A 12,341-nucleotide genomic window follows, 5' to 3' on the forward strand; every position below is an offset into this window, starting at 1 on the left:
AACATTGATAGACGGCAACGTGAAGTTGTGCATTTCGCAGTAATTGTAACTCTTGAAAAATGCAAGTGTCAGTGCCTTGAATGACAACAGTTCAGAAAATCACCCCCTCCACCTCGGGACAAGAGTTTCGACTGTTACACAAATACAACTGTATAGTAAAGTATTTGAATAAACTTTTAATGCAAAATAATAACAATGTTAAGTTGTGTACAGCGCAAACATTTAACTCTTGGGCATCTTCTAACAAAGTTGTTATAAACATTTACAATTTGATTCTTCATTCAAATTTTACTCAAAAACCAAACTCGGAGACTAAGAATAACCAATTCATTTAATTTATGACATTTGCTTAAACAATATTCATTCGGATATTTCTATTACAAATTGCACATTTTTTTCGGAGAATAATATTTAAATTTAAGCCCACAAGGTCAGCTTTTAGTTTCCAACACTCTCTATGCTGCTTTACTTTTTACTAGATTTAATTAGCGAGACAACGACATTGTATCATTATATGATTGTATTACTTTGTACAAGACTGGATAAATATGTATTGCCTTTTGCTTGAAGCTGAAATGAGAGTTATCTCCCTGAGGCCAATGCTTTAATCAAGACTAAATGAAAATCATGATAACTGTTTTAGTGAATCTTTGTCGATATTTGACTTTAAGTTAACATTAACGGTATGTATTTATGCTTGCCAGACTGAGAGTGTATATTGTGTACTTTTGTTTCACGTTATATTCTTAGATTTACTAACATCTTTCAAAATTAGTTTAAGTATAAATCAATATTAAGTTCATTAGCCTTATGCCACTTCGTTGTTGTTCTAGATCTTTATAATATATATTCATGTGAAATATATCTACTACTTTCTGTTATGGGGATGCTTGGTTTTTAAAAAAATACTGAATAATAGAGGGAGAATATAGTAGAAAGGGCATGCAGTTTGTGGGGAATTCTTATCATGTCAGTATGTTTTCAGAAAATAACACAGTAAAATGATATTTTTTAACATGACCGTCATTTCGGCCAATTTTAAAATGGCACATCAAATTAGTTGGTACTTCGATTATCAGGTGATATATAAAAACTTATATTGAATTGCTTATACAAGTAAACATGTCATTGAGGGTTCGCACGTAGATACTTAGAACACAGCTTTAAATAACCGCATTTTTGTTTCATGGAATTAAAATACTCTTCCTGTTTGCTATATACCTGTATTGTAATTCATGGAATGGTTAGAAATCAGGACAAAGTTTTGTTGGTTTCCCATACATTGGCATATGGAAAACACCAATGATATGTAATTGCACGTCTTTAATATTAGAAATGTTCGCACGCAGTTGCAAATATTTCATTCTTGCACCACACTGTTTAATAGAACGTTTTGAACTTATAATTTTAAACTTTATGTAAAGATGACCGGTTTACCTTTTTGACTTTTATTTGGACATTGTATGTTTACATGCGAACTAATATAGTGTTGCATGACAATGACTTGGGTTCAGTTGAAGGATTTTCAATGTCCATCAAAACAATGCCCATCAAAGTAAGTTTTTATAAAATATCTTTATTTCCGTTATTGTTGCAGCATACTGCCACTAAATACAATGAAGTTTGATTGCTGTATTATTGCAGGTTGTTTGAAATATTTATTGTCAAAAGGCAAAATTGTTCATGCTTCTTATGTCAAAGGTTGTGTTTCACAGTTGTATTATTGTATTGTTTTCAGAGATCCTCTTACCTGGGTCTGCAAAGCTGACAAACAAAACATGTTTATCAATGAAAGAGGAAAAATGTCATGCTCAAATGGAACTCATTCAGGTATTTATATATATATATATAGGTGTATCGAGGTTCATGTTAAAATTTCATAACAAAAAATACGTTCATATTTTGTTTTCTATGTCGCATTTATCGCTTTAATTACAACATTTACAGGTAATGTCTGTGAGTGGGGCTGGAAGTGTGGAAGTGACTTTCATAAAGGCCAATACTTCAAAGCTGATATAGAAGGCTTTACATTTGCCTTATCCCAAGCTGTCCAACTAACCGGCCAGATGGGCAGTGAATGGGTTGCCTCATTGATAACTGAACTGGGAAAACAATATGGAAAATAAACGGAATGCAACAAAGATAAGAATAAAGTGATATGAACTGTTTGCAACATGATATAATGGATGCATGACAGACAAGCTTGTTTTGTTATATCTAGTGCACTTGCATATTATACATGTGTATACTTTCTTTATTTACATTATCTAACTGTATTGATAACTGTTATTGATTTGTTTTAATTGATTAACTGGCATTTCAATAAAACGTCCATTTTTAAGTGTGCTATATGTTTGTACATTCATGATCGGGCAAGCCAAAGTGATTGAGATAGTTTCGATAATCCAATTGAATGGTACGAGCTTTATCGATAAATCTCATTGGTTCACGTCAGGTATTTAATCAATACTATTTTTAGCATACGGTTTAGTGATTATTCCTCGCCAGCGGTTACACAATCCACAAACGCACACTCCTCAGTGTTGACATTCATTCAGGAGTCGGCATCAAAGTTTTCCTTCTCAGAACAACATGGAACCACACATGGAACCACTAGCCATCCTCGTTCTTCAAAGACCCTGCTTCGGTATCTTCCAATAATTGGTTATCAATCATGTTATCTTAATGACTGTGTATTAAGTTAGCACTCCGGCCTTGGCCACAATACTAGATGTTTGTGACGAGCAAACAAAGCGATAGCTGACATGTTTTATTTTCCATCTAGCTGTTTTATGTTACATAAATAACAGTGTACCTATTTAGACGAGAGTTAACCTAAACGTTTGCAGATTGATTTGTGACATAACAAAGAGCGAACGTTGTTAAAATAGTAGATTGGAACAAATGAATTACAATGCAATCCATATTGATCATAGAAATATAATGTATTTATCAAATAATTCATTTATATTTACGTAATCGTTGACAACACACATATCAACTTGACTCAGAATAAAACAATCTAAACATTTGCGAAGAAATCTATAATTGATATAGTACAGTTCTAAGTCGAGTTAAGTTAGGTACATTCGCCATGACTTACCAGATACAGAAAAAGGATGGTATACAATGCCAACAATCTGGTGTTTCCATGTCATGTCGCTTGAGCTCTGATATAAGTTCCGAACATAAACAGTTAGAAACAATCAGAAATAATTTACTCCTAATGAACGCCTTAGCCAGGGTGCGGTATGTCAGCGTTTGATTACAAACCACGTCTTTGTTTTCCAAGCTCAACAAAAGATGTGCGTAAAGTGCCGGTATTCTAACATTTCCGGCCTTCTCTTGTGAAGACCTTTCAATGAAAAAAAAAACATATTCAGGAAAATACGCCAGCAACGTACGCCCTTTGTGGGAGAGGTAGTGAGAAAAGTGACAGACAAAAAGCGATTAGTGGTTGTATGTCAAATAGTCAAAAAGGTTTTAATACCACCACGATGCAAAAAAGAATATAATTCTGTTAAAGTTTATAAGCTTTTATTAAATGCGTTCCGGTGGCTTAAAGCGATTTATCAGTGAATAAATTAAATCGATTTGATATGTTTCACTGTTTAAAAATTTTAAGCCCGCTTTCGGGTCCAAATCAACGCCAGTGCGTACTGGGCTTGGAAACAATTTCAATGGCGTATTTTCCAAAATGACGTTACGTGCGCATACGAATTGGTGCATTTTTTCTTTAAATGAATTTTATTCCAAGATTAGGAGTATTATAAAAAGAAAAAAAAATGTGTAAGTGTCAGATAGCAATATATATTTCACTTCCAGAACACCAACAGTCAATATTTAACTCTTGGCTACGCAACTTGTGCAATAATATTTTTGGTGATCACTCGGTGAGATATATTACGATCTTAAATTGAAACAAACATTTATCTTCGATATAGTTTAGAGTTGAATCTGGCGTTGAAAAACTAACAACATGGCCGTTATCTTTAAAAACTTTTAAAAGCAGACAGTATCTTAATGTTCGTAGAATAAAATGAGCCTTATATACCCTTTGCATTTTTCGTTTTATTTGTATTGACATAATAGATTTGCTCAGATGTTCAAATAAGGGTTATTGCATGCACTACCTGTAATTTCGAAAAATGGATTCTCTTTTCTCAAGGTTATATATGACATCACGAAATTGTCCAAGTTAAATACCAAGAAACTATGCTACGATTATTTTATTTTAAACAAGTCATAACAATAAGAACAGGAAGGTTAAACAGTTTCCACGTATTCGTTATTTTAGTGTATCAGTGGAAGGTTTGCGTCAATAAATTGTTGGCCTTGGGTGGTTAAACTGACTCACGTGATAATTTACGCTGCGAAAAGTGGTTTGTTCTGTTAAATTTCTGCAGTGTAAACTTGGCTGGATAACAACAGCAATGAGCAGGTATATTTTCCGTAAAACATATTTTAATGCGACTTCAAATGCATTTTGAACTTCTGTTTTTATAGTTTGCACTTTTGAAGTTGAAAGAAAACACTTCAGAAAACAACTTTGCTCGAGAATTGTTTTTAATACATTAAAGCATAGCATACGATCTTTACAAACTAAATATATTAGTATTTTTTCTTCGTCTAATTGACATCCGCTGGTGTCTTTTCAACAGAATATATACAGACAAGAGTTACAACTATTCTGATCTTACTTATTAACTTCATCGTATTTTCATTTATACATTTACAGACAAATATCGGAAAATGTAAGTCAATGGGATCTTCTAACATATTCAATAATCTTATTGACAGGTATTCAAATGATTCCAGCGGTGTTGGGGCAGCCATGGGAAGTGGCTCTTACATGTATCCAGCAGAAAGGGATCATGGTGACCATCGAATTGAAGCACAGAAACAGGATCAAGTTTCATTGCAACGTTCGAAAGAAGGTCAGTTATGCTTTCTTAATATTCTCTTGCTCCATATTATTCTAAATGTGGTCATTCACTTAAAGAATATCATTTTAAGAATTGAAAATTCGCGTCAAAATGGTTGTTAAACATTTCAGCCAGTAAGCAAATGCTGTACGGTGTATTTTGCAACGTTATTGCCATATTAGAGGAATTTGAGCAACGAGAGCGACCTGACTGGTGCACACCTCTAGAATCGTCCCGGCTGAAAATATCTGACCAAAGCAGAAAGTCAAATGAAGATGTAATTAATTGTATTTTTTATATCTTAGGTTTCATTAACCTATCGGCGCTAATAGATATATTTCAGCAAACATATATATGCCACAAACAACACTTAAACAATATGTATAATGAATATTTTATATTATTATGAAAATAATTAATTTTACTTCTAAACATTTAATCTTTACTTTTAAAACGGCGTAAATGTACTGTGTACTGGAATATGTTAAGTCAGAATGAAACGATACAATCTTAGAATGTGTTCGTGCAGATTAAGCACATTCTTGAGACCCAGCTCCTGCTGTTTGAAAAACAGTCAAACTCCTGCCCGGCGGAAGTGAGAAACGAAGTTGTCGACGAGTTGAAGAAAAGAGTGCTGCAGTGGGCTGGTTTCCGCGCAGATGAGAAGTGTGATGGACAATCAACTGATATCTACGTGGCACAACTCTATGAAATACTAGTTCGCGGAAAGTCTGACCACAACTGCTATCATCGCCCAAGGTAACCCTAAATAAGCTGAAAACGTTTAAACTGATGTATATATAAGGATTGTGAAACTTGTTTTACAACATTTTAGTAATAACTGTTGTGGCACGATGTTACGCGATAGTGTAGACTTGTGTGCGGCTTGGTGACCAGAAACCAAACTGTCATGCGCCCAGACCAGGGGTCAAACCTGGGTGAGACGCGACTGCGCTCCGCATTTCATTAACCGGAAAACCTAAATGTCCATTCCGACCAAACATTCACATCTTTTTTAGTGCTAAATATAACTATTTCGGCGCTTAAACAATCCAGTTTTTAAAACAAATCTAAGCAGTCAGTTACAAATTAAATCAAATATAACATGTTTCGGGTAAATTAAGTTAATTTACGTTAAGTCGCTCCTCCGTACATGCGTAAGGCACCTGTTATACTACCTAAACTACTGTTTTCGAAACATCCGAGCCCAAATGTTAGCCTTAACAAGAAATACGTTATCGTTTTCCATTTTTGAATGATTAACCTTATCATTTTGAATAATCCGGATTGAGAGATTTTAGTCACTTAAATGCTTATATACAAATGACACAATTTTTTATAATCATCCTTTTGCATTCACAGTCCCGAGGTTTCCGAACGCACTATTCAAGAAACTTTGCCGTACATTATGAGTGGCAAACATGACCAAATGGAACTGGACAGAGAATTTAAAGACAATCGAGCAAAGACAGCGACATGCCCATACACTCGTCGCTCAAGGAACATTTCTGGTGGTAAGATACTGTAGAATAGCATTTTTCAACAAAGGCAGGAGTAAGTGTCATAAGTCTTACTCTGAAGATACTACTGCGGAAATGTTCCTTCAAATAAATAAGACTCAAATAATGAAAAGATTTAAGAATTATTTGCATCTTTGAGTTTAGATTAGTTCCAGAAATAGAATGTCATGCATGTCTAAACTAAATAAAGAACGCGTTAATCAAAACAAATAACACTGTAGCCTCGTGTTTCTATTTCAATCGATTTAGCTTTTCCTTTGAAATAGATTGAATCCGTTTTGAATCCGTTTTACTTGTTATGTGTTTACATAGATCATGTCCAATTGATAACTAAAGTATTTGTGTTGAATTCTCATTCTTTTACAGGCGCCGACCGGATTGTGCATACAATTCCAAACATGAAGCATGAAGTTCTGAGCGATTTAGAGCGCCTAAGTCGCGAGTGTCAAGTTGATATGAAATAAACGATGAAACCATGAACTGTTCTTTGGAACAATTTTTCTGACATCTATTATTGTTGTTGCCTTTCTTCATTGTACATCATAGGATAGTGAGTTTTATGCTTTAACATAATTTTCCTGTGTTAATTGTGTAAATTGTTTGGAATAAAGATGCAAAGCTTATTTGTCCACTGTTTTGTTACCGGTAGATATGGAGCGTGTGGTAATTTTATTTCATGTTGTGTCAAAACTTACGAAGCGGAAATTGAATTTGATGCTGGTGAGATAAAAACACAATTGAAATACAGGAACAACATCCATAATAACGATAATATTGATTAAAGGCAAACAGATTTAGCCTAGCATACAATGAACTAAATTTACTCAACTCCATTTATAATCAAACAAAACATAAACAGTTAGATATTCGAGAATTTTCAAATGAAGCTACTGATCGACCAAATGATATGTTTTTCGTGTGACCCTTCGTGGATATCGCTTAGACTTTGACATTGTGCCTCTAATCAGGTTATTCATAAACATGTTGAACACTTGACTGTTCCTGTAGTTCCCATTGTATGATCATGTACAATATAGACATTTTGTTTCTGCTTTAATATTTATGCAAAAAGCTACAGAAACAAGCTCAGTAGCAAAAAGTTTAAACATAAACCCGGTTTAGTGGCACTGGGCAAACGCCAAAGATATAGAACACAAAATCACAGACAAGGAACATAAAAGAACAGCACAAAACTCCACAAACAGCGCAGTGCCTACATTCTATATATACAAAAAATAGGTATGTTTAGCAAGAATTGTTAGGTACCGCCTTGGAACGGTCAGTAAAATGTAAATTTACTGGGGGGTTAAACCTATTTATGTGCACAAACCTCACTCTTATCCCAACAATCCTTAATAAAGATAAAACGCAAAAGGTAAATCTTATCAAAGTATGCATTAACTTGAGGAAACGTATCAATAAAATAAATAATAATAAAGATATAGGTAAACCCCAAGTACTTCTATGATTAGAGATCCCAACTCTATCTGCAGACGGAAGGAAACAATTCAGAGCACCTAATGCAAAAAAAATTCAAAGGTACGATTCAGTCATTGTTAGAAACTATAAATATCCCACACGGTCTGCCTTATAAAATAAAAGGTTTAAAACTGTATGATCATAGAGTTTCATAATAAAAAGCATCATTGTACTAAAAACCGACATTGTATGTTCGTCTTTATCCACAGGAACGTGATTTTCTATCATGGTACATGGCCGATATGTTAGTTGTATAATTCATTAATAACATAGAGTATGCTCATTCCCCACCATCTAAAACATACAATGGGGAAATCATATTTTTCAAATATTGGGCATATTCGGCCAACTTGAATATTTATATAGTGAATTCGTATATGACATATGTATAATAGGTACAATTAGCTCATTTGCATTTACACTTCTGCGTCAGTGAAAAGAAGTTGATTTCTTAATCAAATGTCAATAAAGGCACCAAAATATAACAACAATACCATTCATTGAAGGTTACAAAGTATATTTAATACGCAAGACTCCAAACAATGCATACTATGTGAAAATAAATAGGCATACATTACTTAAACAAAACTTAACTGGTCAAGGATCATCTTTTGCCCGTACCAGTTATTCGCTCACCCTGTTAATCATGTGTTTAGCATATCCATAATAATTATCGTTTATAGACAAATGAAGGTTTATGTTTAAATGAAGCTTCGAAATATGAATACTTTTTTCTCTGAAGAAAAGCAATTTATCATCAATTAAAATGTGTAGAGTACACTGTTGTTTTAGTGGATTTCAACTGATATTCTTGGCACGTTATGAAAAAGGCATACATTATAAGTTGTATCACCTTAAACTTTATAAGAGATGAAAATAGACCCAACACTTTTTATGTGATCATAGACAAATATAAGAGATGAAATCAAAATGTTCGTGGAAAATCGAAGATAATTTTTTATGATAAACCGAAAGTTGTTTACCTCACTGAGTATGCCTTGGATTCTGTTTCATATAACTACGTCTAATCAACCGTAACTATACACCTGAAAACGCAACCTCTTCCTGTTTAATTAATAGATGGATACAATTACCCTTCTAGTAAAGTGTAGACTTAATAACAAATCACATACCTTTTTAATAAATAATAATAAAGATACTCATGAGTATATTTTAGCTTTGTATTTTGGGTAATATACTATTGAACATTTCGTTTGTGATGCAAAAAAGATTTTAAAACTAACAAGATATAATTTTATATTTTAAAACGGGTATAAAAATTGGCCACCATGACATGCTGAATTTCGGTAACTGGCAGGAATTAAAATTGGGCCGCCATACTAATTGTCGTTAACAGGCAGATGCAGTAATAAGATATAATCCGTAGTACGATGTGGCACCTATCCACTCAATGAAGAATTCATTTTTGTAAAAATCGCAAGCAAATTGTTAGCAGTATTCGACCTCGTTCAAAGATGATTGTTTTATCACTCTGTTTTTATTTATAAACGCCTAATGTATAATTCATGATTATGTAGTTTAAATAAAGATAACGATTTTCGAAATTTCTCATTGAAATTGTACATGTCCTGTTTATTCTGTAAAAAGGTACTGTTTAATAGCATTTAATTTTCCACAAAGGTATTAACATGACGAATTTCATACAGTAAGTCTTTGAACCCCGTTGTTGAAATTCAAAATATGCTCTTACAGTTTTTCTATAATGGGTGTATTACAATATGTCACGCTGGTTTATTCAAAATCAGCTTTGAAACAGTTTATACGGCATGATTAACTATTATTAAATACAGACAACCATCCTATAATGGAGTACTGTATGTACATGACTCAAGGCATCCGAATTCTATATACATACTACAGGTCAGATTAAAATAGAACCAGTTTATTGAGATATATTATCTATGATCATTTGTCAGCAATTCAGTCATTCAACTTACTAATTAATGCATATCAAGCCATTGAAATGCATGACCGAATAACGATAGCTATGCTATTTAATTATATCGCCCTTTGAATACCTGTGATCGATTTAACGACCATCATCGCATAAACTGTCAGTCTATTTGTTATATAGTTTCAAGTTGAAACTCGAAACTTGAATTTATGATATAGATAAGGACGAACATAGAAATTAAACAATTGCTTTTCAAGCTGAAATTAAGGCTTGCCTGAAAACAGGTGCGATAAAGGGTAGATTTTGAATTTAAAAAACCTTGAGTGGTCCGCCGTTCGAGCTTGAAACGATTTTTCGTCTATTTTTGTCATGAAACAAGCCATATTTTCGAAAATGCATGGAAACCAGTTATTTAAGATTGCATACAAAGAATAGATCGCAGGTTTTTTATGTTTGAGATCAATGAAAAACATTAATTTTCGAAAAGAAATATGAAATTCTGCGATCTGATCTTATGTGAGCAATTTTTTATCATTGTTTAGCAAAATCACTTTTGTTGTTCGAAGACAAAAAATTAAAAAAAAAGCTGTAAAAATGATAAATCTGTGAGATTGCAGCTTTTAAGCAGAATTGTGAATAAAGGAAATTTTGTAACATCAGTTGACAAACATTAACTTACGCACTAAAAAACAGGGGACGAATGCGATTGGCAGATCATACTTGAAAAATCTGTGAGATTGCAGCTTTTAAGCAGAATTGTGAATAAAGGAAGTTCTGTAACATCAGTTGACAAACATTAAATTACGCACTAAAACACAGAGGACGAAAGAGATTGGCAGATCATACTTGAAAAATCAAAATACCTGTTATATCAAAACGAAACAAGATTTTACGAATTTAATAAACTTCCTATTCTGGGTATTTTCACTAACTAAATCATTATTGCATGATTTGATTTCTATTTAAATATCTACAGGCCGATTGTTACCGTTTTCACCGTACGTTCTTTAATCTGAGGGATTCAATGTTTACTTTTTGCATTTCTTGGAACAAGTACCTGCTGTTTCTGGTTTATCAAACGAACGCTACTTCAAAAGTGTGAAATGTCATGATATAAGTGTGGGAAGCGCTTTTTGTTACGCTTTGTTCGGAAAACAAGCAAAACAGATAATGTTGATATTTATTCATCGTAGCGTATGCACGATTTAAAAAAAAAGTTTTATAGTTAATTAGAGGTTAAACAAATAAATATATTTTTGCATCATTGTTTTTTATGTTGTTGCTGTTTTCTATCTATCATATTGCTCTCCAAGTGCCCGTATCAATGAAGCAGCCCACTCACTTCCACGTTTTCCAGCAAACTGTATTGCCATGGACAACGAAAAGCAAAACCCTTCAAAGTCAGCTTTGAAATACTCCCCCTGGTGACAGTCCTTGCTGCATTTCCATCCCCACTCTACAATCTTTCCTAATATATATATAAAAGCATGTACATAAACATTGTGTGATGCTTTAATGTGACTTTGTACTAAACGTTCTCAATGGAAAAAATGAAAACCGAAAAGATAAGCAACTGCCAGAAATATTGTTATATTGCAATAAAACACCTGTATGTGTTCCAGGGAAACATTCCATTGTTCCCTCCTCATTTATGTAGATGGCCTTCCCGTCCTTATTGCAGACCCAGTTGTCTCTGAAAAGTTTATATCAAATATACTCATTAGTTATAAAAATATCAAAATGTTTTTACTTTTCATCTTATAAACGAGAAAACATATTGAATTTAATTCGAAAACGCTCTGTAATTTCAATGTGAATGCTGATTTCGGTATTACAAAAATCTTTATTGACGTACATATTATATTATATTTCTTAGTAATTTTAAGTTTAAACAGCATTGCGTGATCTGTTTCAATTACACATTTTGTAAAATAATTTGTATTTATGCATTGATTAATTAATGTTATCGTATTTATTAAAATAATAACCTTGAGTTACAATCCCTTGATGGGCACTTAAAGTCCGAGAGTGCCACCCATTCGCTTTGGTAATGTTGATGAATTTCAGTATTCACTTTTCTCCAGTAAATATGTACGTATATGTTTTAAGTTGTCAGTTTAAACAAATTCAGAAGTATATTAATGTGTGTGTATATTCAGCACTGAGCACTTCAGTATTTCTATAGAAAAAAGTTGCTAGTATAATATTGTAAGACCAGGTACTGTTTTACCCGGATGCTTAAAATCAAAGCCTTCGTGTTAAATAGAAAATACTGGAATCAAATTTTCAGTTTAAAACACATTAATGTATCACATGAAAACTCGCTATAATAAACACATCAATTAAAATGATAGTCATATGACGAGGGTTAACATGTTTATATCGGCGATATCAGGCTACTTTGAAGGTTAAACTATTGTATGAAAATAAATATGGATTCGGTTTTTCACAATGCCGCAGACAATTTCCCTACCAGGAAGGTAAATTTCAAGGAACTAGAAG

At 33.1% G+C, this 12,341-nt stretch overlaps 2 protein-coding genes across 2 annotated transcripts; both read left to right on the plus strand.

The window, feature by feature from the left end:
• The first annotated feature begins 1,338 nt into the window (after window positions 1–1,338).
• Window positions 1,339–2,346, plus strand: LOC128209246 (uncharacterized). Its single transcript, XM_052913197.1, has 3 exons — window positions 1,339–1,555; window positions 1,739–1,830; window positions 1,948–2,346. The coding sequence occupies exons 1-3, from the start codon at window positions 1,494–1,496 to the stop codon at window positions 2,124–2,126; spliced, it is 333 nt and encodes a 110-aa protein (XP_052769157.1). The 5' UTR covers window positions 1,339–1,493; the 3' UTR covers window positions 2,127–2,346.
• Window positions 2,347–4,290: 1,944 nt separating this feature from the next.
• On the plus strand, window positions 4,291–7,068 carry LOC128208811 (uncharacterized). The gene is made up of 6 exons (XM_052912433.1): window positions 4,291–4,441; window positions 4,801–4,937; window positions 5,057–5,202; window positions 5,455–5,684; window positions 6,288–6,439; window positions 6,812–7,068. The coding sequence occupies exons 1-6, from the start codon at window positions 4,434–4,436 to the stop codon at window positions 6,907–6,909; spliced, it is 771 nt and encodes a 256-aa protein (XP_052768393.1). The 5' UTR covers window positions 4,291–4,433; the 3' UTR covers window positions 6,910–7,068.
• Window positions 7,069–12,341: the final 5,273 nt, after the last annotated feature.

This window comes from Mya arenaria, chromosome 11 (assembly GCF_026914265.1).
Source record: "Mya arenaria isolate MELC-2E11 chromosome 11, ASM2691426v1".
Classification (NCBI taxonomy): domain Eukaryota; kingdom Metazoa; phylum Mollusca; class Bivalvia; order Myida; family Myidae; genus Mya; species Mya arenaria.

What these genes read in the sequence shown, in the direction of transcription:
- LOC128209246 (XM_052913197.1), top strand. Translation starts at nt 1,494, where the DNA reads ATGACAATGACTTGGGTTCAGTTGAAGGATTTTCAATGTCCATCAAAA. An exon ending in TCAAAACAATGCCCATCAAA is followed by an intron (nt 1,556 to 1,738) that starts GTAAGTTTTTAT and finishes TATTGTTTTCAG; the next exon opens with AGATCCTCTTACCTGGGTCT. An exon ending in CTCAAATGGAACTCATTCAG is followed by an intron (nt 1,831 to 1,947) that starts GTATTTATATAT and finishes CAACATTTACAG; the next exon opens with GTAATGTCTGTGAGTGGGGC.
- LOC128208811 (XM_052912433.1), top strand. An exon ending in AACTGCTATCATCGCCCAAG is followed by an intron (nt 5,685 to 6,287) that starts GTAACCCTAAAT and finishes TTGCATTCACAG; the next exon opens with TCCCGAGGTTTCCGAACGCA. An exon ending in CTCAAGGAACATTTCTGGTG is followed by an intron (nt 6,440 to 6,811) that starts GTAAGATACTGT and finishes ATTCTTTTACAG; the next exon opens with GCGCCGACCGGATTGTGCAT.